The sequence below is a fragment of the Apis cerana genome, linkage group LG8 (assembly GCF_029169275.1).
Source record: "Apis cerana isolate GH-2021 linkage group LG8, AcerK_1.0, whole genome shotgun sequence".
NCBI lineage: Eukaryota > Metazoa > Arthropoda > Insecta > Hymenoptera > Apidae > Apis > Apis cerana.
In genome coordinates this window covers 8235610-8259762 of record NC_083859.1, presented here as the reverse complement: position 1 = coordinate 8259762, position 24153 = coordinate 8235610, and the positions used below count along the sequence as shown (strand labels likewise).

At 37.6% G+C, this 24153-nt stretch overlaps 2 protein-coding genes and 1 long non-coding RNA gene across 33 annotated transcripts in view; 2 read left to right on the top strand and 1 right to left on the bottom strand.

The window, feature by feature from the left end:
• LOC107996375 (uncharacterized) overlaps positions 1–24153 on the bottom strand; it is a 94117-nt gene that overhangs the window by 8368 nt on the left and 61596 nt on the right. For 8 of the 31 annotated variants that reach the window (XM_062078606.1, XM_062078630.1, XM_062078631.1 and 5 more), the window contains 14 exons: positions 14781–14943; positions 12368–12493; positions 11067–11238; positions 10373–10516; positions 8763–8908; positions 7824–7877; positions 7451–7519; positions 6549–6638; positions 5940–6002; positions 3685–3910; positions 3113–3223; positions 2925–3032; positions 2657–2839; positions 2427–2526 (listed from right to left, as the gene is read on the bottom strand). In XM_062078606.1, coding sequence (XP_061934590.1) covers positions 2427–2526; positions 2657–2839; positions 2925–3032; positions 3113–3223; positions 3685–3910; positions 5940–6002; positions 6549–6638; positions 7451–7519; positions 7824–7877; positions 8763–8908; positions 10373–10516; positions 11067–11238; positions 12368–12493; positions 14781–14943 — 1755 coding nt within the window. Of the gene's footprint in view, positions 1–19; positions 73–2426; positions 2527–2656; positions 2840–2924; positions 3033–3112; positions 3224–3684; positions 3911–5939; positions 6003–6548; positions 6639–7450; positions 7520–7823; positions 7878–8762; positions 8909–10372; positions 10517–11066; positions 11239–12367; positions 12494–14780; positions 14944–24153 lie in introns of all 31 variants that reach the window. The other 23 variants (XM_062078633.1, XM_062078621.1, XM_062078619.1 and 20 more) reach the window with 19 other exon arrangements.
• LOC133666595 (uncharacterized) lies at positions 11890–14079 on the top strand. Its single transcript, XR_009830957.1, has 2 exons — positions 11890–12057; positions 12244–14079. It is a non-coding gene; the product is annotated as an uncharacterized LOC133666595 (long non-coding RNA).
• Positions 16788–20304, top strand: LOC107996406 (uncharacterized). Its single transcript, XM_017054434.3, has 4 exons — positions 16788–17138; positions 17538–17643; positions 17893–18101; positions 18161–20304. Exons 1-4 carry the CDS (start codon positions 16974–16976, stop codon positions 18806–18808), a joined length of 1128 nt encoding a protein of 375 aa, XP_016909923.2. The 5' UTR covers positions 16788–16973; the 3' UTR covers positions 18809–20304.

Here is a 24153-nt window from a genome sequence, read left to right as displayed (position 1 = left end):
TGAATCAGTAAAAAATTACTCATGACTGGTCTGTATGGCCTCCTTGAAGTTAGTACTCCACTTCCAGCCATACTAAAAAATTAATATCATTTTCACTATCTGTAGCCTGTAACCTGCGTTTTATAGTTCTTATTAAAAAAGGAAAATAGAGACAGAGAGAAATATTATATATATATATATATAGAGAGAGAGAGATATATATATTTCTTTAAATTAAACAGTCTAATAATCGCTGTATGAGACAGCTTTTGTATATAACCCGCGTCGCTTGTTAATCGTCAAGGAATGGCGTCAAAACATCATCATCATCATCATCATCACCATCATCATCATCATCATCATCATCATTATCGTTAGTGCCGATCGAACCTCTCGCTTCGCTCGTATTTGACGGAAAGAGAGAAAAAGAGACAGACGAAAGGATGACCGAGCACGGCAACGAGCTCCTCGTTGCCGTTGTCTCACGTCCACAGCCCGTCACTTCAGATTCGTCTCTTTCGAGATATTAAAAAAAAAAAAAAAATTACAAATATATAAAATTATATATTTACATACAATGTATAATTATTATTATATATGGGAATAAACGCTCTTTTTAATTCCGTCGCGACGCAGATTTTTTTTTTTTTTCGTTTTCCTTAATTCACAACTAACACTGAGAATGATCTGACAAAACACGGTCGCGATCATCCGAATGCAGAATACAAAAGGGTTGAGAAAGGGTATAAAGTGGGAGAGCACACGCGGGCAGCAGTGTGACTCTCCCTTTGCTCGACGACCGAAACCCGTTTTGTCACATCATACGCTGCTAAATTTATAAAAAATATCTATACTATCGGGACACAGCAAACACTGAAAATATTGGTTGTGGGGGTTGATCAGGGTGGAAGGGTCTATGTCACATAAAGACAAAAAAAGTTTGGAGGAAGATTCGCGCGACACCGATTCTCGTTAAGGATGGGTCAAAGAGGCGCGCGTATCCGGCGTTACTGCCCCAATTCTTTTACCTCTAAGGCACGTAAGAGTCACTAGTAGGGATCGTACGAGACTATTTTCGTGCAACTTCGTGCTTCGTTCTTGAGACGAGATATATATATATATAACGCTCGTATCGAGGAAAGGTTTACATTAGATTTCATGTATCAGAAACGCTTTCGTCAGAATCCAAGAGTCGAGGAAGAGAAAACACACGAAGAATGCAACATGGTCTTGAACTTGAAGTCATAGAGAAAGGCACCGCAGGTATTGTCGTCGAGAGCAAATAATCGGATGTCGAAAATAAAATCATTTCGAGACACACTGAAATTTGTTTCTATCCACGGATACAGGTGAAAGTCAAGCAAGTGTAATAATTCGTTGCACGCAATGTCAGGTGCCGTTCGAATCCGTGAGAGATATCACGGATGCACACGTATGTACGTATGTATACAGTACGCATACAAGAATAGACGAGAGTGTACCAATACAAAGAAATACGATATGTATATATACATATAGTTATGTATACAGATATATAAAAATATATAGACAAAATTCTATGTCACTCGTTGCATGCGCTGTTTAGCATAATAGGATACGGGGGGTTAAGCGGTAGTCGGATTTAACGTACGTCACTGCAAAATACCACATCGTTTTACTCGATTAGGCCAAGATAGATCTACAAAGCATGGACTGTTGGTGTTTCTGACGCGTCTACTTTATGAAACGAGACGACTAGCTTTCCAAGGGTTGGGCCACACTTTTGTTTCCCGATCACGATGTATCGCGCGGTGTACGCTTTTCGAAGATGCTTAGTCAATCGTTTCTCTTTCTTTTAAACAAGCGTGTGACGAAGAAAGGAATACCGATTTGCAAAGATTTTCCGACACATCGCGTAAAAAGGTAAGAAATACGCGAAACTGCGCTTATGCTCCGTGCCTCTTGTACATCAACGATACGCAAACTTTCGTCGAGATTAAATCAAAGGCTTCTCTTTCTTTTTATTCCTTCTCGGAAGGGGGCAGAAGGTTTTCAAAGCGCGACAAACTGGACGAGGATCGTGGTAGGTTTCAGGAAACTTGTCATGCATCGGGCAGTACCATTGGAACGGAAACAGCCGAGAAAAAAGTTGAACGAGGATCCAGGTTGGGCCTTGAATATCAGGAATATGGACAAATAAATAGATTAATAGATAGATGAGAGAAAGAGAGACAGAGAGAAAGAGAAAGGAAAAACGGAGAGAAGAGATTCGATAGTTAGAAATATAGGAAGATTGAAAGATAGAGAGGTAGATGGAAAGAGAGATACATAGATATATAGATAGATAGATAGATAAATAGATTAGACAGACAGATAGAAAGAAAGATAGATAGATAGATAGAAACTGAAAGAGAAAAAGAAATAAAAGTCAGCGAGCGAGCGAGCGAGCGGGGTAAATGAAGCATTACCTTGGAATGTTGAGCAGAGGTTGGTGTTATTGGTGGCGTCTCTTCGGCGTCTATGCTCGCTGCTGCGTTTGGTAATCGCTGCTCTTGCACCGACGCCAAACTACCGAACACACGAATCAATATTTTACTTTTAACAAACGTGAGTTGGATTCATTTTTAAACCCTTTCACGATCAATTCGTTCTCCATCCAGAATAGAATCTCTGTTAATGAAGAGGAAATGTTACGTACCGTTTGAGCGTCACGAGGGTACTTGTGAGCTTTTTGCAACGTTTCAACGCCGACTCCAATCGTTCTGGTTCTTCCTTGAGGAACTTTTCCGCTCGCACAACCATCTCCATTTCCGAACTCAACAGACCTTTCATACCCTCTTGCAAACTTGGGAATCGCACCTTTAGATCCGCTACCGTTTTGCTGAAATAGAGCGTGTGTATAACCAATAATTTGAGATTGTATTTTTCTACAGGATATAATACATTTCTCCTCTTCTTTCTCTCACCTAGATTTGCTCATTATCAAGGCCATATTCTCCACATCAGACATGTTCACTCTCGTCTTTCTATTTATGACATTGCCACGTAGTTCCTCCACCGTGTTCTCCAGCTCGCTGCAAGAAATTGAAGGATAGATGCGTTAGTATACGTTGAGCGTATATGCAGTAGAAACGAGAAACAGTGAAACACCTACGTTAGATCTTTTACCAGCCTCAACATCTCCTGCCTGTAGAGGTCCTCCTCGCGGCTTAGTCGAATCTTCTCTGCGTCCCAGGCTGCGTCGCCGCACGACAGCAACATTGTTCTACGATATACAATATAAATTAGAATAGATAATTACAAACAATTCTATAGATTGATTTTCACGCTACGCTATTCAACCGTAACTCGATTCTAACACGCGATTAATCAGCAATTGCTTTGTTTGCCAATATAGATGAAAATTTAAAGTATATTTATATAATATTTGACTTAGATTTTCTATTTGATTTAAAATAAAACTCTGGCAAGTAAAATACTTTAATCTTGTTTCAGAGTTTCTACTTTCAAGGCATATTTTCATTACTTTTCGCTATTATAAAAAGAGACTAAGAAGTCTACAAATATATACCCATACCTTAAAAAATAAATAGAATTACTTAAAATAATATTTTAGCATCAATTTAACATTATTCGTGGCGCAGCGAGAGAATCACTGTATCAAAAATAGTCCGGCCTTATTTCACCTGATGACACACACACACATGTATCTATATATATACATACCTGATGGTAATGAACGTATCCAAAATGGTCTCCCGTATGGTGTGCGCCTGAGCCTGAGACATGCGCCTCAAGTTCCTAACTTCTTGCCTCAGATCCTTGGCCTTTTTCTGCAAGCCTCTTAGTTGATTGTACATTTCCGGTGTCAAAGCCATGTCCCGATAAACGTACTGGCCGGCAACCAGCGCGGCCGGTTTCGGCGGCGGAGTAGGTTTATGCCTGTCTCTCTCTGAAACGTTGATTCGATCATGCGTCAACGACTCGGTTACTCGCATATCGCCGATTTCGCACGATTCATCGTGCTCGCACGTGTAATTACGGGTGTACAAGCGTACGGGGATTTCCGCCCGTTGAACCGTGCGAAAATCGTCGTCCAGCTCGATCGTCCAGCTTTGATCCTCGTTTCCTTACGATCGGATCTGATCTAATCTAATCCGGGTGTGGGAAGAGGCGTAATTCGAGATAGGGGAGGGCTGATCAATGAAATTGAACGATTAGAGGGGGAGGGATTACCGACCGAGCAATGAAGGCACAGTGCGAATTACATATATATCCGTGATTTTAATTACTATATCCAATATTACGATACTGTACAATCGAAGTAATAAAAATTGCACGAAATATTAATTTATCAGAGCGATACGATGAGAATTTTAATTTTACCAATCTCTTGTAATAATCGTGTGATTTGATATCACTTCACGAAAAGATAAATACGATAATAAGACATTAGTAGGATTTCACGATCACGAATTTTTTATATTTGAAGGGAAATTTGAACGAGTCATTTTTTTCTTTTTTTATCAAGGAAAGCAAGATGAAACAAGATGGCACGGTCGTTTCATCGAAATAAGAGTTTTAGAATTAAGAATTAATTAACTTTAGGGTTAGCAAGCAGATGCGTGAAATTTCTAGGATTTTCTATCGATCGGTGCCGTTATTTGAGTTTAATTCGGACATATCTCTCGACTAATACTAATGGAAGCCACTGTGCCTCAAAGGGCCGAGCGAATTCAGCGGTTGACGCCACTTGTCACTCGTTAAATGCGACGCCTTTCGCACGATCAAAGGGCGGAGAGCAAGGGGAAGGGGGAGAGGAATGGTGCACGGGAGAAACGAGCGAAGGAAGTGTTGACTAGTCGTACAATTTCGCCGTCAATTTTTATCGTGACGATTTTATTGGATCGGCGAGGAATACTCGCCGCGGGCGAAGGAAGAAAGATAAAATGGACGAACGAAGGATGGATATATGTATATCGTGAACATTAAGGATAGTGGATCATGCGTTTTTCTTTTTCTTTTTTTTTTTTTTTTTTCTTAAGGACGTTTTACCTCTGAGTTATCCTCTCGAGTCCCAGGATAATAATCTTTCCTGCTACAGATATGCGGTGCGATCGAGCTACGAGTTGCGTCAGAAAGCGTGATTTCCAGTTACGTTATTTCTAGTGAGAGTTAAAAGTGAATGTACATCTTATTATGAATGACATTATTGTAATATGGACACGCGAGTATCAAAGTTGAATCTTGAAATTACAAGAGAAATATACGTTATACATTGTTAAACGTAAATAATAAACATGGCGAGATGGTAGATTTTAAAAATTTCATTTACAATTCTTCGTTCATTTGTATTTATTATTCACATCGTGTATAATTATTCAATTTTTATTTCTATTTATTTACTTTTTTTGTACGCTTTGATACTTAATACACATCGAAAGATCGATTTTTCGAAGAAAAAATAAACACGAAAATGAGATTTATTCATTAGATATCGATGTATATTCGTATATAATTTGTATCTTCTTAATCAATATACGCGGAAGATAAAATTTATTATTAAATAAATATATTTCTTGTCTTCGAGATGTATACTCACTATTGACTCTCTCATTGTGCATCGTCAACTCGTCAAAAACTCGGCAAATATTGCTTTCCGAGCATCTCGAATCGATTTCGAATCAGCAGTATCCAAATAAATTCGGATGCAGACAAGAGATTGTGCGCATTGGAGGTGGTTAGAAGTCTGTCCACGAACGATTAAAACAAGAAATAATTGGATAATATACACCGTACCTGAATATTAAACACACAATTGCGGACCAAAAACCGAACGAAACAAATAGAGGAATTAAAAAACATGAGGATAATAGGGAGGTCAGACGAGCGACTAAGGTTAATCGCAAAGAACAAATGGAGGCAACGAGACAGACACAAAAGGGGTGTGGAAGCGTAAAAAAAACACGAAACAGCTTTACCTTGCGAAGACATCCTCGGCAACGTGGAGGATTTGATCGCCGGTTTCGTTGGTTTTGTGTCCGCTAGTCGTGATGGAAGGCATTGCACGAGAAGTCGTTAGAGATTATTGCGTTAGTATAAAGTACTCCGACAAGGATTTCGATCTCTCGATTAATCTTTCGAGCGCATCTCATCCTTCGAGAGTGAAAAAACGGTGGAGCTGCACCGAGGAAAACAGCGCTTCTTAACCTGGTCGTTCAATGGCTCGTGAATATCCGTGCAGTTTGCAAAACCATCGCCGATCGATTTGTAATTACGGACAAGACCGAATAATGAGAAAGAACAGATTGTCCACGATTTTCTTTCCTCGACTCGAAAGACGGCGGTAATTACGTTAAGAACGTCATTGACCCAGCTGGACTTTCGTATAATTTCGATGATAATTCTTCGGTTCGGAAATCGCTGCTCCATCATTTTTTCTCCCTCGTTTCAAATGGAACGTAATTCGATTCTCCGAGAGGAGCGTGCTTAGCAAAAAAAAAAAAAAAAAAAAAAGAAAGAAAAAAAGAAAAAAAAGAAGAAACGTAATCGTAATAATAATAATTTGCACATTATGAGATAACCGTTACCTGCGTGCTGCGGGGAATGTTGCTTGGGAGAATTCATGTCTGGAGGCTCATCACTGAAGGACACTGATTTTTCAAACGACACCGACTTGTCTGGAATAGAGGATGATCAGAGAATGTTTCTTATGAATTCGTGCCAATGATAGGTTATGATTAATAGCGGAAGAGCGTGCGCGCGACAATATTTCGAACGAAAATACCGGTAACGTTCGGATGTGCGGCCATCGTTCGGCAATATTCGGTACTATTCGGGATTGTGTACCAATCCGCGGCCGTGTATCCAGGGAAGCGGGTTTCTAATTGGCCAATATGATTTCATATAAGATCACGCGACTAGTAGAGCAGTAGAGTGGTAAAATTGATGGCGATAGCTTCCTTGTCGTATAAAGGACGAATTTATGACCACAAATCCGAATATTACTATATGTGCTAATAACGAGGCGGAATCGAAAGTGAGCGTAGATGTTCACTTCGATGTTCGTGCATTAATAAGAAAGTGTAAAGCGCAAAATCTTGATTGAAAAGGAAACCGGTTCGAATCCGTTTCCTGTAAAATTATAAGATCGATCGAAAGCGGATGGAAATGTCTCGAATCGGAGAAACCGATACGGGTCGAGGATCTTTTTCAATGCGGAGGTGAATCGCAGTCGGCTAATATAACGATATAGCGACGAAAGTAAGGAAAGATGGATGCCAATAGAAAAATGTGCGTATTGTGCGCTTGTAGAGGATGCGAGAAACGAAAGAAGCAAAGATGGAAAGTAGGCGAGGCAAGGGACGGGAGAAAGAGAAGAGAGAGAAAGCGCGTGCAGTGCTCGATAGCCGTTGAGATTACTGCAAAAAAGGCGACAATACATATGGTGCACGGGTAATAAGGAGAAACGTGTATATCTTGTGAACCGCACCTTTGCCTAACTTTGGTGGTTTTACGTCAGTCCTTAAGTACGAGTCATCTGTAACGGCAGGTTGAGACACTTGAATTTTACAAAGGAGAACCGTTTTAATTATACTGGTTAAACGTAGGGCACTATTATAAAATTTATAAGTAGTAATAATAGTAAGTAATAGTATATATAATAGTAATAGTAAATAGTAATATGTATAATATTAATAATCATAATAATAATAATATTAAGAATAATAAGAATAAGAATAACAATAACAATAAGAATAATAAATAACATATGAGTTAAGTATAATATAAAATATTATGTATAGAGCGGTTACAGTGATTCGAAGGAAAAAAATAGAAGATAGAAGAAGATGAAGAAGACACACCTGGCAATGAGGCAGAGCTGGAGCTAGAATGTTTGTCGAACTCGTCCCCGGCGCCTGGTGTGTGCGTCAGTCGGAATAACAAAGCAGTTGTACAGCAGGGTTTCAGGAAACTTTTAACACCGCGTTACGCGTAGCAGTAGTAACAATTGCATCAGTCTTTTTTATAACGAGCCATCCTTGTTCCATTGTTCAATCGTAATTCATGAAAAAGTTATAAAAAAAATTCGACGAATTCGATGCAGATACACCATTACCACTGCCATCGCATAAATCGTGGTGTAAAAAACCTATCTTTACATCTAATCAAAATCCAGCTTCGCAGACAGTCCCCTACGGATGTCTGTTCCGCTTTCTTCGTTGCGGATATAAAATTGAATCCAGTTGGTTTTTATCGTCTAACACGATATTTAGAAAGAGGAAATCGAAGAGAACGCGGCGAACGATCGAAGAAAAGCTAAAGAGGAAGGATGGATGAACATTCACGCAGACAGAGAAAAAGAGAGAGAGAGAGAGAGAACGGGAGAGGCGGTAAAGCGTCGCAGAATAAATCCGTTCAACGAAACGAGCTAACGCTTCTAGTGTTTCTAAGTGCGACGAAAGATCGAATCGAAAAGAAATAATGCGATGGTTCGTATCGACGAGGCACGTAATGGATAGAAAGGCGATTTATTTCTCGTCGAGACGAATCGGAAGGCGAAAACGCAAGAGACTGACAAAATAAACGGGAAGAGAAAAATGGATTGAAGGACACCGATGGAAACAAAGAAAAAAAAACTACGCGAAAAAACCAAGAAACAACGTTCCTTTCGCAGATAAAAGAGAAACCGGAGACGCGTCCAACGAGAGAAAAAAAAAATATATATATATATATATATACTACACGCAGACGTTGGAGCGAACAGTGGAGAGAAAGGTCGGTAAGAAAGCGATCGAACGTACCTGGCCCTCTCGCGTAAGGATCACGTCCCGCGGGAACTTGCAAGTAATCACGCGGTGATGGACTCGTGTGCGGTGCATGGGTGAGAGCTTTCTGCACCAGTCCCGTCAGGTTGGCCAACTGTCTCTCCATGTGCTCTACCCTTATCCTAGAGCAACGAACAAGCAAATATCGGTTAATCGATGTTAACACGAATAATATTTCCGGTTCCCGCTAGATGGCGGAACCAAAGATCGAACGAAACAAAATTCTAGGTCTAAGATCGTACGTAGTATCTTTCCAAAAAAGCGTTCCACAGGATGCATATGGTTTGCTTATACATATAAAAATATCAATTGACGATAATCAGAGTCGCGTGCAAGAATCGTTGCGCATAACCCGCGATGATACTTCTAAAGCCTACATCGCTAGAACGCTATACACAAAAGCGCTCGATACACATTCTTTCTACGACCGCTAATCGGCATGCTACATTCCACCGTATGATCCATGTACACAGTATCATAGAAAGGGACGCCAATTTTCACCAAATAATTGTCCTTTCCGTCAGATACGCCAGCATATACGTTTATTTGAGAAAATTTGAATTTTCATTTTAAAAGTCGACCGCCTTCCTCGAATTCCGACCAGAGAATTCTGCGTTTTCACCGTTGAACGCAGCTTATCTGTTTCCATGCATGCCTCGAGTATACACTATATACATGCACCGAACGAACAACACCCGTTCCGGGGAGAATTCGTATTTTTCAACGAAGCCGAGCACGGAGATACGGTAACATCCATTTCCACGAATTGATCGCTATTATTTGATTCGCCCTGTTATCGCATGCATCAATAAGAATAAAAAGGAGAAAAACAGAAAAATCCAGATAAAATAGGTAGACCGAGATAAAAATTATTTACCTATTTAACTTAAAATCAATTTAAATGTAATCGTGTAAAAACTTTAATAATCTGATTAAAACAATATTATCATGACAAAATATAAAAAAAAAATTGTATTTTTCTTATTTCAGTAATCCAATAGTAATTAAATCATTATAATACCAGGAAGATAGGAACAATTTGTGGTCGCATAAATGGACAAATTCGTGGCCATATATCTAGACACTAATGTGCCATTTGTTTCAAAGCGAGCAAGCTTCCCCGGCTTAATGGAATCGACGAGAATGTCGATCGATGAACTCGAAACGCGGGATATCGTGGAATATTATCCACACAGGCACGAACGGACAGTGAACGAGTATAAATAACCGAGGCTAAGGGAGATGAGGGAAGCTAGCACACTTTTCACTTTCCATAGTCGTTACTCTTTCGCTATCCTCCGTTCTGGCGTGATAGATTCGAATATCGTTTCCTTCCTTCTCCCTTGGAACGGTAGTCGTGGTATATCTATAGACGACGATGACGACGACGAGAACGACGACGAGGACGCATACACAAGCGCATTCGTATACTCTAACCAGACGATACATAACATTAAGTAGGTGCGACCGGCCACGATCAGACCCTGGATTCCGATCCAAAGGGCTGAACGCGGAATCCGGACTCGTCTATGTACATTTTATATATGTCGCGACTCTATCGAAAATTAGAGAAGGTAGCTCAGTACCGAGTAGCGTCGTAGCTCTGACTACCAGGTGGCAAAGGTGGTGGTGCCCCTGGAGGAAACGGAGATCGCGGAGGACCGGACGGTGGACGGCCTGGCGGTTTCACACCGTAAAGGCTGTACGATTCCTCCAACAGCTCCGTATCGCTGCACCACCCACAACAGAGATATACGTATCCGCGCTATCAGCCATCCACAAATCATTCGCGACAACGATTTTTCTCTTCGAGTCACGAATTATCTATCCTTTCGCACGCGTTGTTATTCTTTTCTTTTTAATCTTATTTGTATACACAAAATTTATATATAATTTCTATGCATAAGATGAATCGTTTTAATATGAAATATCGCAGCATTAGAGGCTGCATTACGGACTCGGAAATATTCGGGCAAGTTCGGAAGATCTCTTTAGTCGATTGCGCCCGATTATTACCGAACAGACCCGAAGTCAAATAGCTGTTTACATTCAGATGTATGACCAATTATATATTATTACTACTTAATTTAATGGAAATAAACTGTAATTTGTTTGGTAACAATTTTACAAATAGATAAAATATGTGCATAAAAATAAATATTTCATATTAGGATATAATTCACCTTATGTGAAAACGATGAAGAAAGATTTAGATGATTGAAATCAGAAATGAAGCGAAATGACGAAACAACTAAAAAGATATTGAGAAACTCCGGTTACCTGGCTTCCTCATCAATGACAGGTGTCACGGTTCCCGAATATTGCGAATAGTACGGGTCCTCGTAGCTGCTTCCGGCGCTGTAGGGGCCGGGTGGGTATCTTCCCGTTCCAGAGCCAACTCCTCCACCTCTTTCGGGACTGCTCATATAACCGCTTTCCCCATGCAATCGATCTGCAGAATCGCAAAGATTAGCGCAAGAATATAGATGGCAATTGCCTGCACATCATTTTTTCCGTACATGGAGAGAAATTTTTAGTCCTTGTCAGGGCTAAAAATATCGCGACGCGAGAGGAGAATGAATGATCGATCAAATAGGGGTCGATAGTAATACAAAATGTACGTTCCGAGCGTGCTTCTTACGGGATATCAAAATTCCTACGAATTTTACGGTGACATGACAGTGGGAACGGACACGACATCAGGTTTGACGGCAATGCTCTACTTCAGATATTGTATGCCACATGAGGGAGGTTAGTCCAGAGAAATAGAGAAGTTATTTGTCGCGTTAATTTACATTAACACGTAATTTAATTAAATCGAGTTAATAAATTTCAAAACGTTGATATAATTTCTACTTAATCAATAAAATAGAAAAATTATCGAGTGATATATTTAATCTTTTCCATTTATCACCAATTATCTAATCTTAATAAATATTTCAAGTGTTCCAAAGAATATAATTTATTTTTTCCTTTAACTTATTCTACGCGAGTTAATCCTATATGAAACTCGAGCTCGCTGCTATTCCTCCCGCAATGTACGACTTTCGGCAATCATCGGCTAAATTCGTACTTTTCCGCTCGACCGATTTTACGACCTCGGTATATCTCTGGACGGACCGTACGTATACAACAAAATACTTTGAGTCTTTCAAGGGGTCGCGTCTCGTTCGACCGAATCTCGAAAAGCCAATTCCAGGATCTTTCTTCCTTTCGAAGCCGTTCCGTTACGACCAAACCGCCTCCATAATCAAACTTTCCTCGTAGATATGTAAGTATATAACCTCGCCTCTCGGTTTTATGTTCGCGAGTTTCACCGCGCTCGAATCCTTTCTCTCTCGCCAGAATCTCGTCTTCTTCTTTCTACTTTCGCGCACGAATTCGAGCGAAATACGCGTGTGTTTCCAATGACCCATAACGGAAATCCTCGACCTCCTTTTTTTTTTTTTTTCTTCAGTTTCGACCTTCGAACGAGCCACCACGCCGTTGGACGAAATCGAATCGGGTTTCGGACAGAGAAAATCGCGATCGAGGATCGAGGTTTCCGAAGGGGGGGGAGTTGTTTTAAGGATACTACTGACCTGCTATACTATAGAGGGAGACCGAGCTGTCTCTAGAGAAGCGAGCCGAGCCCCCCAGGCTTCCAAGGGGACTCTTACCACACTGGTAGCTGCGAAGCGGCTTGGCCGGCGGCACCCCGCCACCACCTATCCAACCATCCGGAAAACCAAACAAAAACCAATGTACCCAGCTGATCCGATGCACGTCGCGTTTCTCCCCGAATTCATTCCTTGCTAATTCGCTTGGCAAAAGTGCACGATTTCTATCATGATAGAAGTGTTCGCGATTTCTTCTCGTTTAATTTTGGAAACAATTAGAAGTTGGTCGGGTATACTAAGATGACGATAATAGGAAAGAACAGTGTGTAATCATCTGTAATATTAATTCAAGATTAATTTAGGCGTGATGTGATGTATTAGACTTATAATCTTCGTGTTTGTGTGCGTGTATGTGGTGCTTAGAAGATTTGTCAGTGTTTAGGGAGTGACAGGATATTATAAAGATAGTCATAATAAGTCAAACGAAGATTAAAATTGCGTGATAGAATAGAAACGTGAAATAAAGAAATAAAGATACATTCTATCATTTATAGATCTTCAAAAATCCATACCTTAATTTTTTTTTTTATTAATATAAGCGAACGTCGTAGAATCTTTTTTTCAGAAATTACGAGCATGAAATTTCAAGCAATTCGTCATCTTACCCTTAATTAATATCCTAAAAAATTTCCTTTATTGGTATGCACTCTTCCAGCGCGTCATAGCAAAGACGCGAAACGGACCGTCGTCGATCGTTCTTCATCAACGACGATCGGTTCTCGACAAAGTCTCGAGTCGACGAACGCAAATCGCGGAATCGAGACAACCTCCCGTGATCGCCGATCGAACGGACGGCACACGCGTACATCACACACAAAGGATTCGTGCTTCCATTCCCCTTGAGGGGAAGGATATTCAAAGCTTACGGGCCGTGCTTTATGCGAAACGATTCAAACGAGTACGAGAGATAAATGCGATACTCGTTGGATCGTCGACGGATATGGGGAACGATCGAGCATTTGTAATTTGTTAATATTTAAACAAGCGAGGGATCAATATATGCATTGATGTTAGATAGGTACTCGATATTTGATCGAGAAGAGTCGTCACAGCGTGCGGAGAATATAATATGCATGGCGAGCACAGAGGAATCTATCAGAAGTCCTTGTTTCGTGTATATCAACCCTCGGAATGTGGGGTACGATAATGGAGTACGTAGAAGATGATCTATATCTATTAGATTAGATCTAAATTGATTTACATGATTTAATCCGATTATCGGTTTAACACCGATCGGATCAAAAATGATTTAGGATTACGAAGATTAATACTTGTAGAATGATAGTTGGATAGTTTTGGAATATAACGCAGACTGTGAAAATAAATTCATCCAATAAGTAAAATGACAAGAGATTAAACATAATGAAAAATGTAAATGTTTAAAATGTGGATTTTATAAAATTATTATTCAATCATACCTCTATTCCGAGGATTAAATATATCAGTATTCAATTCTGTGTGATTTTTAGCATTTCAATTCGTATAATTTTTAAAACATGTGGATATTAAAATTTTATCGAAAAAAAAATTATGATTTAACGTCAAAAAAAGGAAAATAATATTGTTATTTTCGTTGTTGTACCATTCAAAAAAAATGTAATTTGATATTTTATATATAAAAAAATTACGGAAAATTAATTGAATAAATATTTAATAGCAGAGGCAGTGCTTTAATATATTTATACATTCTCGAAATTTATAAAATCATATTTTTGTATTATAATTTAGTATTCATGTTTTAAAAATTATACAAATTAAAATACAAATATATGTTTAAATATAATTATCCACAAAAGTTTTCATATCCTATTAAAAACTATCTATACTATAAAATATTGATATATATACTAAAAAGCTTAATAACTGTCTTATTGTTATTTTGCATTTTACATACCTTGTCATATATCATGATACAATTTGTGGATAACCTATAAATATGAAATAACACCCGAACATAAATATACATATATTTAATAAAAATTACACAGATTAGAATACTTGTAATATACATGTTAATACACCATTGTTCAAAATCATGATTCTTTTTGTTATATCTACATTCACTTTCAAACATTTCGAGGATACGAAAAGGATCGTTGCAAAGACGAACGGATGCGTTACCGACTGAGTCGGCCGAAGCTAGAATAAATATGGCGCAAGCATGGGATACAAGGTGACAAGTACAAGGCGTGAAAGCAATTATTTGGCGCGCGAGACTCGAAATCATTCGCATCGTTGTTTTATCGGCCGAAACGCCAAATATCAAACCCACCCTCGTGAAACTTACGTAATCGCCTCTATAAACGTGTCACAATTATCGCGGATATTCGTGTACCTGGAGTAGCGAGAGGTTTCGGTTGTGTCGGCGTCGCATTTGGTCCTCCGACCACAGACGACGCCGCCGGACTGTACGCCCTCATTAGTTGTCCTCCTCGTGGCAGAGTGCTGCTTCCTCCGACGTAGTATCCGCTATTCCCGGAAGTTGAATTCTTCGCCGTCTGAAACAAAAATAGTAGTGTCATTGAAGGTTCTATTTTCTTTTTTTTTACGAATCTTAAGCTATATCGTATCGTAAAATTTGATGTATCACGTTTGATGACTTTAAGATATTTTGTAAAAGTATATTTTATAAATGTATTTTGTAATTTCATTTACGTACGTATATGTAATTATCATTTAATTTTCTGAGTAAAGGATTTTAAATCACATTCTTTTAAGATTTAAGATAGTAAGTAATGCAATCAGATTAGGTTAAAGTGTGCATAAGATTATGCATAAATCATTTCTCACGTTATTTATCTATAATCTAAATACGTATGTGCTATAAATTGCAATTAAAAACGAAACGGTAACGATACATATTTATTAAGTGAAATTATTAAAAATTTTAATTCTTGTTGCAATTGTTTGTTATTTCGATAAAAGATAAGTAATATTTAGTCAGTTTCAGAATATATACCTATATACATGTAACGAATATTAGAAAGCACTGTATATAAAAATTCAAACGCATAACGGTTTTTCGAGCGTGTTTTTATTTGAAATTTGTTTTGTTATTATAGAAACGCGGCTCGAGAGAAAACGCATGAAAAAAGAGAAAGAAAAGAGAAGAACGCACGAGTCACCATGTCGTTTCATGTTAGTGGCAATGAAAATGATACAAATCAAGGCGAATTCAGACATTACGTTTTATATTTATGCACGGTTTGCGGTGACGCGACGTCGATTTCATGCTGATTTTACGAATCATAAAAAGACACGAGGATTTTCGCATCGCGTTCTAGATCCCCTCGTAGAAATAATGTTCCATGCAACGAAAAAAAATTACACAAAGACTTTAAAAAAATTTAAGCATGAATTGCGCATCTTTTAAATACTTTTATAACAAATTATGTTGAAAGCCTTATAAATTTCTATCATTACGCTTGTCAAGATCAAAAAAAATACCAGCAAGATTTCGAAATTTCCTATGTTCTTCTCGTAAATTTCAATATTATCCAATACTTACGTTTCATTAAAAAAAAGTTTCGTAATTATTCAACTATCAAATCGAATAGAAATATCTAAATACATAATCATGAATTCGTTATAACATACAAGATATAGAACTTCAGGCTATTCTCACTACGCTTTCTTATATATTATTTATTCACGGCAAAAGTCGAGGTTATTTATGATTTCTATAATAATATTTAATTATATTATTATTGAATTACCAAAACAAAAAAAAATTTATTTTTTATTTTTTTCAATTATTATTAAGTTTACAAATATTCTCTATTTTATTTTACCTTACTTTGACTCTCTATTTAACGTCACATGCACAATAATGACCTAAACCGGTGTCAAATAACACTAGTCAATTACTGGAGATAACTTTTCGGATATATAGCCACGAATGTACCCGACCAATTCCGAACAATCCCGAGCAGTATCGAATAACAGTAGCAAACAGTGGACATAGATCAAAACATAACCACAATTAACTTCTATAATCGAACGAAAATGATTTTCATTCTACATACGTTTGATTAATGATTGGGGGAGTGGCGAATTGGCAAACCAATTCTAAATTCCGTTACGAATTCTAATTACATGTTGAATCAATAATTCTTTTTCCAGAATATAAACTAACATCGATTTTCCTCGATTATATCGTCAAACAATTGAATTCTTATTAATTAAATAGGAATGAATAACACATCGGAATTTGTGAAGAGACAATCTTCAAAAATTACTTTAAGTCAAAATCAAATGATTCGTCAAGTGGCAAGTCTCCTCCCTCTTTACCAATCCTGCTCACGAGGCCGTGCTCGCCCACTTTGCCACCAGTCTTGTTTAGTGTTCTTTACTCCCGTCGACTGTTCGCCACACCGGCATCGTTTCTCCTTCTCGAGTTTCAACGCATGGCAAAACGAATTCCACTTTCCATCCGAAAAGAAATTAAAAGAAATATTATTTGCCATATTCGAAAATTTATCAAGAAAAAAATATAGAAAAAGAAGAGGAAAGGGATGAACGAATCAAGATGGAAAAATTATCGAATATTATTCACAAAGGTACAATCAATCCCGTTCGTTTGATTTTACTATATCTAGCCATTCTTTGCTGGGTCAAATCAACATTTGCGGAAAAGAAGTTACATGGAACTCCTATGCACAAGGTGGAACTCACTCAGAGGGGATACATTCAGGTGAGAAATTAATTACCTAATTATCACCGACGAAATAATTCAATCTGTCCATGTTTGCCAAAGCACGTTCTTCCTTTAGTCAAACGTAAAATAAGGTTTCAGATATTTGCAAAATCCTCCAAGATCCCCTAACTTGGTAATGAATCTATTTTCTCCGTGTATCTATTTTTGGTGTATCCGTGCATCGCCCTCGTCATTATCGATTATTCAAGAACGTAGAACTAATCCATTCTACCAGTTATACCTTTAACAGTCTCCCATTACTTAATCCCGTACACTTAAGAGATTGATTAACCGCGTGTTGCAAAAGTGGAATTCGAGTTCGTTAAAAATCTACCTCAATTGAAAAGTTAATTAATCCTAAAATAATTAATTTTCTATTTCTCTTCTCATCATCAGTTTCTACGCTGGGAATTACCCGTACCAAAATTAACCGAATTCACTTTCTGCCTGTGGATGGAATCCTACGACCTGACCCATCCTCATCCGATATTTTCGTACTCGAGTAAGTAAAATAATTTCTACCGTAATAACGTACCAACGTAACGTAAAACGCCTCACGATTATATCCTTCGACGGCGTATGTACACTTTTATTACAAACGCGAAGAAAGTAGCCATGAAATGTATTTTCACCGCTAACAGTAACAAATAAGCGTTTCGTGCCGGGCCGCTCGTGTATCGTTCGCCTACTTTACCTACATTCTTTTTCAACGGAGACGTTTAAAATGCTGTTGCGCTCGCTTCCCCAACAGAGCACGAGCGAGAACGGCTTGTACGATCGTGGATAGCGCCGCACGGGAGGAGTGTTCACCTTGAGATCGGGGGCAATAACGTATTCGCCGCAAGTATCGACATTCTAGAGAATCGATGGTACCATTTGTGCGTGAGCTGGGAGAATCAGGCTGGTCGTTACGGCCTCTGGATCAATGGTCAGCTTTGGGCTCAAGGTCGCTCTTACGAGGTTCGTTGCTCGTACTTTTGCGTACTTTGAAAAAAAAATCAACGATCGATCGATTTCAGACGATAGAGCACACGATCCCAAGCGGAGGAGACATCGTGGTGGGTCAAGAGTACACCGACTTCGACAAAGGGCTCGACGACGGGATCGAGGGATCGATCCTTGGCTTCAATCTGCTCTTGTCCTCCGCTTTCGACACCCTGGACGATTACCGGCAGCGATTCGAGGCCTCCCACGATTCGATTCAAGTGTCTCGCGCCGCCTCGAGTTACGCCACGGTGGTGGCTCCGCTTTTTGCCGGGATTCCAACGAAACTGATGCAACGCGGCATCGATTACGGGACTCCAGCGAGAACGAGGGCACCGTACACGCTGCCGCCGACTTCTAATCAACATGGGGGACGACGACGATACGCCGAGGACGCGACGTCTTTGCCGCTCGTCGGAACGGAATTGATCGTCTCTCCAGACGTGATCCAGAGGAGGATGGAGGTATCCAAGTGGAAAGAGCAATCTCTCGGGCTGCAATTAGTGAAACTGTCGTACGTACGCTGCGAGATCGGCAGGGGAAGCCCGTTCATAGGCGGATCGTTGATGCTGATCTCGTGGACCAGAACGCCCGTGCGTATTTTCGGTGGGGCCGTTCTGAAGAACGTCAACAGCGACTGTGGCAACTTCTCGATTGTGAAGATCGCCTCGAGGCAGGACTAAGATATTGTTTACGCGCCACCAAATCTGATAAGAATTTTTGTGAATTAATAATACGTAGATTTTTAATTCGGAGGAGAAAGCGCGTTTTTTTTTGATCGATAATTAAATTGAATTGGAGTTTAGTTAGTAAAATTTTTTTTTATTAGATTGTTATACGTATGTATAGTTTAAACGATTGGACCAGGCGTATCTCCGTGGACCTTTATTGGAATTTCGCGAGAGAAACGTGAGGATACGGGTCGTTACGACATGCATAGAAATCGGATAGAAATCGGAAAGTGACGAGCGGGGCCTTTCCTTCGATGGATGAACATTCGTTGCGTTACGAATGTAGGATTAACAAATTGGAGCGAATTATTATGAAAGTGCGATGTTAGGATAAGATCTAATGGTATTTATAATGGTTTTTATAATTACGGATATTTTATATATTGTTTTATATAAATTATAAATAGCAATCTCTGCAAACATACATGACACATTCCTCTCTCCAGGAACTAAAACCGGATAAGCTTCTTTTATTTAATTATTCTCCGTTTATTTCATACTTTTACTCGCATTAGACAAAATATTGTAGATATCCTAAAACAAGTTCCTTTATATTCAATCACAAAATTAAATACTTAACTTTCTGCGAAAATATTTATTAAATTATTTCTTATCAATATATCATTTTTATTGAAGACCATTAATAAAATAAAAAATTCAAATATATATTAAAATGATTGATAGAGTAAAAATTATTTGAATATGTATTTTATAAGACTAACGGAGATGAGATAACTAAGAATGGCGCCAAGAGTCAATTCGGTTATTTTCGACTAAGCTCGGTAAATTAGTCGAAGATGACCGAACATGACCGAAGATGATCGATTTTATACGAAGATTCCGGCTGCCTCGAAAGTTTTATTAAATTCATAAGACGCCGAAGTACTCGAATACTTTTTATTCGATCGATCAGTCGGATTGTTTGAAATAATAATCTTGATTTTCACGGTATACGATATATAAATACGATTCATATGATATAAATATAAAATTGTTTTCAATGAGTCTCGAGATCGTACATTAAATAACGATTAGATAATCCTATTAGCAGCTATTTGTTGATGAAAGACATCGCCATTGTTTCGATTCTCATTTAATAGTTTAAGATAAAATCTAAGCATACCGGCACGAAGTGCAACAACTTGCCGCAATCTTGAAAAAACTCGAGAGAACAAACGCGTTACAAAACCGAGGATAGATCGATAAACCGAGACGAGGTAAAAAAAAAAAAAAAAGGTTAGAATAACTTTTTACGCACAACATGAAACTTATGTCAAGAATGATAGCCATCGAAATGCGGATAAACATACCAAATGCATGTACAAAAAAAAATTGACATTTTTTTCCTGGATTTCTTTTCTTAATTCTTTCGAGAAAAATGTATTCTTATGTAATTTCCTTTTGCTTATTTTCTTAATATCAAATTAACAAAACCTATTTAAACAGAATCTTTGCATATTTTTAATTCTTTAATTTATTCTTATATTATCATTGCTATTTAAAAAAATTCGTCTCGAAAACATTTAACAATTATGAACATTTTTACCGAAATTACCGTAAAAAATTTCCAATTGGAGACAATATCACGCGTTATAACCATGAGAATAAGACGAGACGAAACGAGACTACATATATCGATGATCGCACAAACAGTTTCGTAACTTTTGTTACGAGTTATACGCGATTCGTTATTCTGGATCTATGAATCCATTTAGGGTAAACAGGTTTCTTTTTCTTACGTGATCTTCTAAATGCTCGTTTAATCTTTTTTAGAAAACCGGCAAATAGATTTTGTTTCGAGAACCAGTATACAAATAAAAATAGTCTGTCGCTGAAATAAGATAGCCGAGAATGCCGAATCATATTTCGGACGTTTTCGGCTATCATCGGTAAATTAGCCGAAGATGACCGAAAGACGATCGGCTCTTGTGCGAGACTTCGGAAGTTACGTGTAATGAAATGCATTACTTAAATTTAAATTATCCAAAAAATCCGTCTCTTTTTTTTAAATTAAGCTACAAAAACAATATAAAATAGATCGATATAATTTATTTATTTTTATCTTGCTCGTAATTAAAAAAAATTTATAATACGTTGTACAAAAAACAAATGAATAGTTACGCAACGCGATAACTTTATGTTCGTTTGGTAAAATCGAATTTGTTTGGAATATATCTTCAAAACTTTCACCGCTCAGAGATTTAGCATTTCCCAATGCTTGATTACGAGAAATTGAAAATCGTTTTATTCGTACGTTGATCGTGTATTGAACTCGTTTAACTCGTTTAAGCATCGATTTCGACCCTGAAACTGCGAAACCTTGTCCATATTTTGCATTTATGATCCAAGTGCACAAACCATTTGCAAGGGTTGCGTGACGGCCACGCCAAGAATCGACCGCGCCTGACATCGTCTCGCTGCTAAGGAAGTAAACTTTGGTTTCACCGGTTCCGACCTGTTCATCGAATTGCTTTCACTTTCACCGAAAATCGCGTGGTCAGGTTTCACGGACCGCTCTCGACCCTTTTTAACGGTCTCGGTCACGTAATACATCCGACATTACGAAGCGCGTTTTCGTTCCAGAAAACGATCAGCTCGATAAATCTCGCTGACGCGTTCTAAACTATCGAAATGGATTAAAGTATATTTTTTATTAATAAATTAACTTTTATTATTTATCTTTCTGATATACACAATTATTGATAATAACTGATATTTTTTTGTCATTTTGAAGCTGTGCGATGTTGATTAATAAAAATAACATATTATATAATATAATTATTGAATTTATTATTCTATTTAAAATAAAATTTGTATCTTTTCAAGTTTATAAGTTTTTTATGTAAATTGATTTATAATCCAAATAAATAGCAATAATTTTATTTTGAGAATTGTTAATTGTTATTCAGCAAAAATGATATGATATTTGTAAATACTTTTTTACTTTTCCTAATTTAAGGCGAATTTAAATAAAATAATTTCGAGATTGCCCAAAAAAATTTGAAATAGTCTTACAAGTAGACATCAAGATTTTACATCTCATATAATCTCGCTATGATTGACATTCTGAAGTAAAATCTATTCTATATCACGCAAAACATTTTTATTCAAATTATTTTTTTCCAACATTGTGTAATAAAAGCATGTAGCAATTTTTTATTTGACCAAGTGTTTTCCGTTTACCATAAGATTCCTAGTTGTTCTCTTCCTGCTCGCCGATTTAGTTCTTTCAAATAGATTGCATCGTCGCAATCGAAAGTCGATTTTACGACTATCATCTAGTTATATAGAACTTCGATAGAAAATCGAAACTAAATCCTGTACACGTCGATTTACATAACCACGAAAGATGGTTACGAAATAATTACGCACAGTTCTCGTTAAAGCGCGCCCAGCTGCGAGAAACTGAACTAAAACCAGCAAAAAGAGTTATGAAAGGTGGCGACACCATAGATATATATATATATATCTAGGTTAAAAATGAACGGTGATTGCCTTGCATGGTAATCGATCATTTTTAACGATGAGAGGACCCTTTTGTCTCGATTCCATTCCAATTGTCGTGCTGATTCAAGATTCAATGATGTACTCTTGAAAATGGTAGGGCTATGAAAAGACATTCATACGAGACGACAACTACATACGATTCACGGTCATTACCGACGAACGTGGACGAACAACAGTCGAATAGATAACTAGTTTCTCGAATGCAGAATTAAATTATACCAAACTCTTTTGGTAAACGAAACAATTATACGAATTCTTGAACGTATATAGATGGTATTCCTCGGCTAATAGATATAATTTTCATCCTACTTAATTGACGCCCTCTATCAGTAAACTATTTTCATAAAGCGATTTCTAACAACATCAAAATAGAGGGAATAAATTTTTTACATTTTTTTACTTTAGAAAAATTGGATTATTTTCTATTTTACTTATAATCAATGTTTTTCTTGCTTCTTCGAAAAAGAAAAATTCCTAAAAAATAAGTAGATATTAATCTCGTGTGATTAACCACGAGACTAATAATGAATATAATTAATCTAAAGAAAGTATTAAATATCTAACGTTATAATAAGTTTTTTTTTCTTAGACAGAGATTAACCAATGCTAAAAACCAGTAAATCAGTGACCTCGATCTTGCACTCTCCTCGTAAATGCGGAATACTGTAATTTCCAACATTCCACAAACCAAGCTTTCTTTGAATCGTCCATCATCGTAGTACTTTTTCCAGACGACGAATGTTGCTACAACGCAATCGTGTTTCTGCATCGTTGCAATTACACGCAGAATCGACTTTCATTTTCCAGGGTGAGTCGTCCTTTCGCCGTGCCCCGCTCCTTCCTTCCGGTCTTCTACGGAGAAAGGGGACGTCGACGGAAAGGAGAATTCACGTTTCGAGAGGGACAAAGACGGAGCCGAGAAACACATTGGAAAGAGAGAGTAGATGATTGAGAAGGGAAGTCTATGTCATGAATTTTTTTGTGGAGAGACGTTTCGTTCTCTTACATTCTGTATTGGTATCCATTTAGTAATGGAATCGAGTCTAAAATATGATACGAAAGAATACTCGATTTTTAAAATAATAAATTATAATAAGAGTAATTGATTTTTATTAGAAAATTTCAGAAAAGATAAGATTCGACATTTGAAGGAATCGAATTGAAATTAAATTAGTTAATTAAATGCTTTCGCTCGAATTCATTGTTATGAAAAAAAGAACAAAATTGCCATATAATCTCTTGATTAATACACTCGTAAAAAAAGATTCGTATCTATTATTTGGTCAAGGTCTACTTACACCTATAATACCTTGTACCTACATATACCAAGAAAAGTATCATACTGCAAATATACATGTATATCTCAAGCCACTTATATACAAACGTATCTCGTCACAGATCAAATTTACTGGTATAAGTTTTCAGACATAGTGAGTAAACATTCTAATTTTAAATAATGAAATTGATACTTATCAATCGTAAAAATTAAATTACATCATACTCTACATTATCCAATCCAAAATAAATATTACACTTAAACTTACATTTAATCAATTCGTGATAATTCATGAACACCTTGCGTCGAATAATACACTTCCATCCCACACCACCAATAAATCTATTTAACTCGCAAACACTTTCCTCTCTCCAATACTTTTTCCAACCAGAACTGCAGCGCGAATTATCTTTTCTTTCTTTTTTTCTTTGCTGCATCTCTCATTCCATCCCCAAGCGAAAGTAGTCCATCCAATCGATCGAATCGGTCGAAGTTCGAGAGGCAGCTCTTCGAT

Excerpts from the sequence above, each read along its gene's own strand:
- LOC107996406 (XM_017054434.3), top strand. The coding sequence starts at position 16,974 with ATGGAAAAATTATCGAATATTATTCACAAAGGTACAATCAATCCCGTT. Across the intron at positions 17,644-17,892 it reads TCCGATATTTTCGTACTCGA|AGCACGAGCGAGAACGGCTT; the intron begins GTAAGTAAAATA and ends CTTCCCCAACAG. Across the intron at positions 18,102-18,160 it reads CTCAAGGTCGCTCTTACGAG|ACGATAGAGCACACGATCCC; the intron begins GTTCGTTGCTCG and ends GATCGATTTCAG.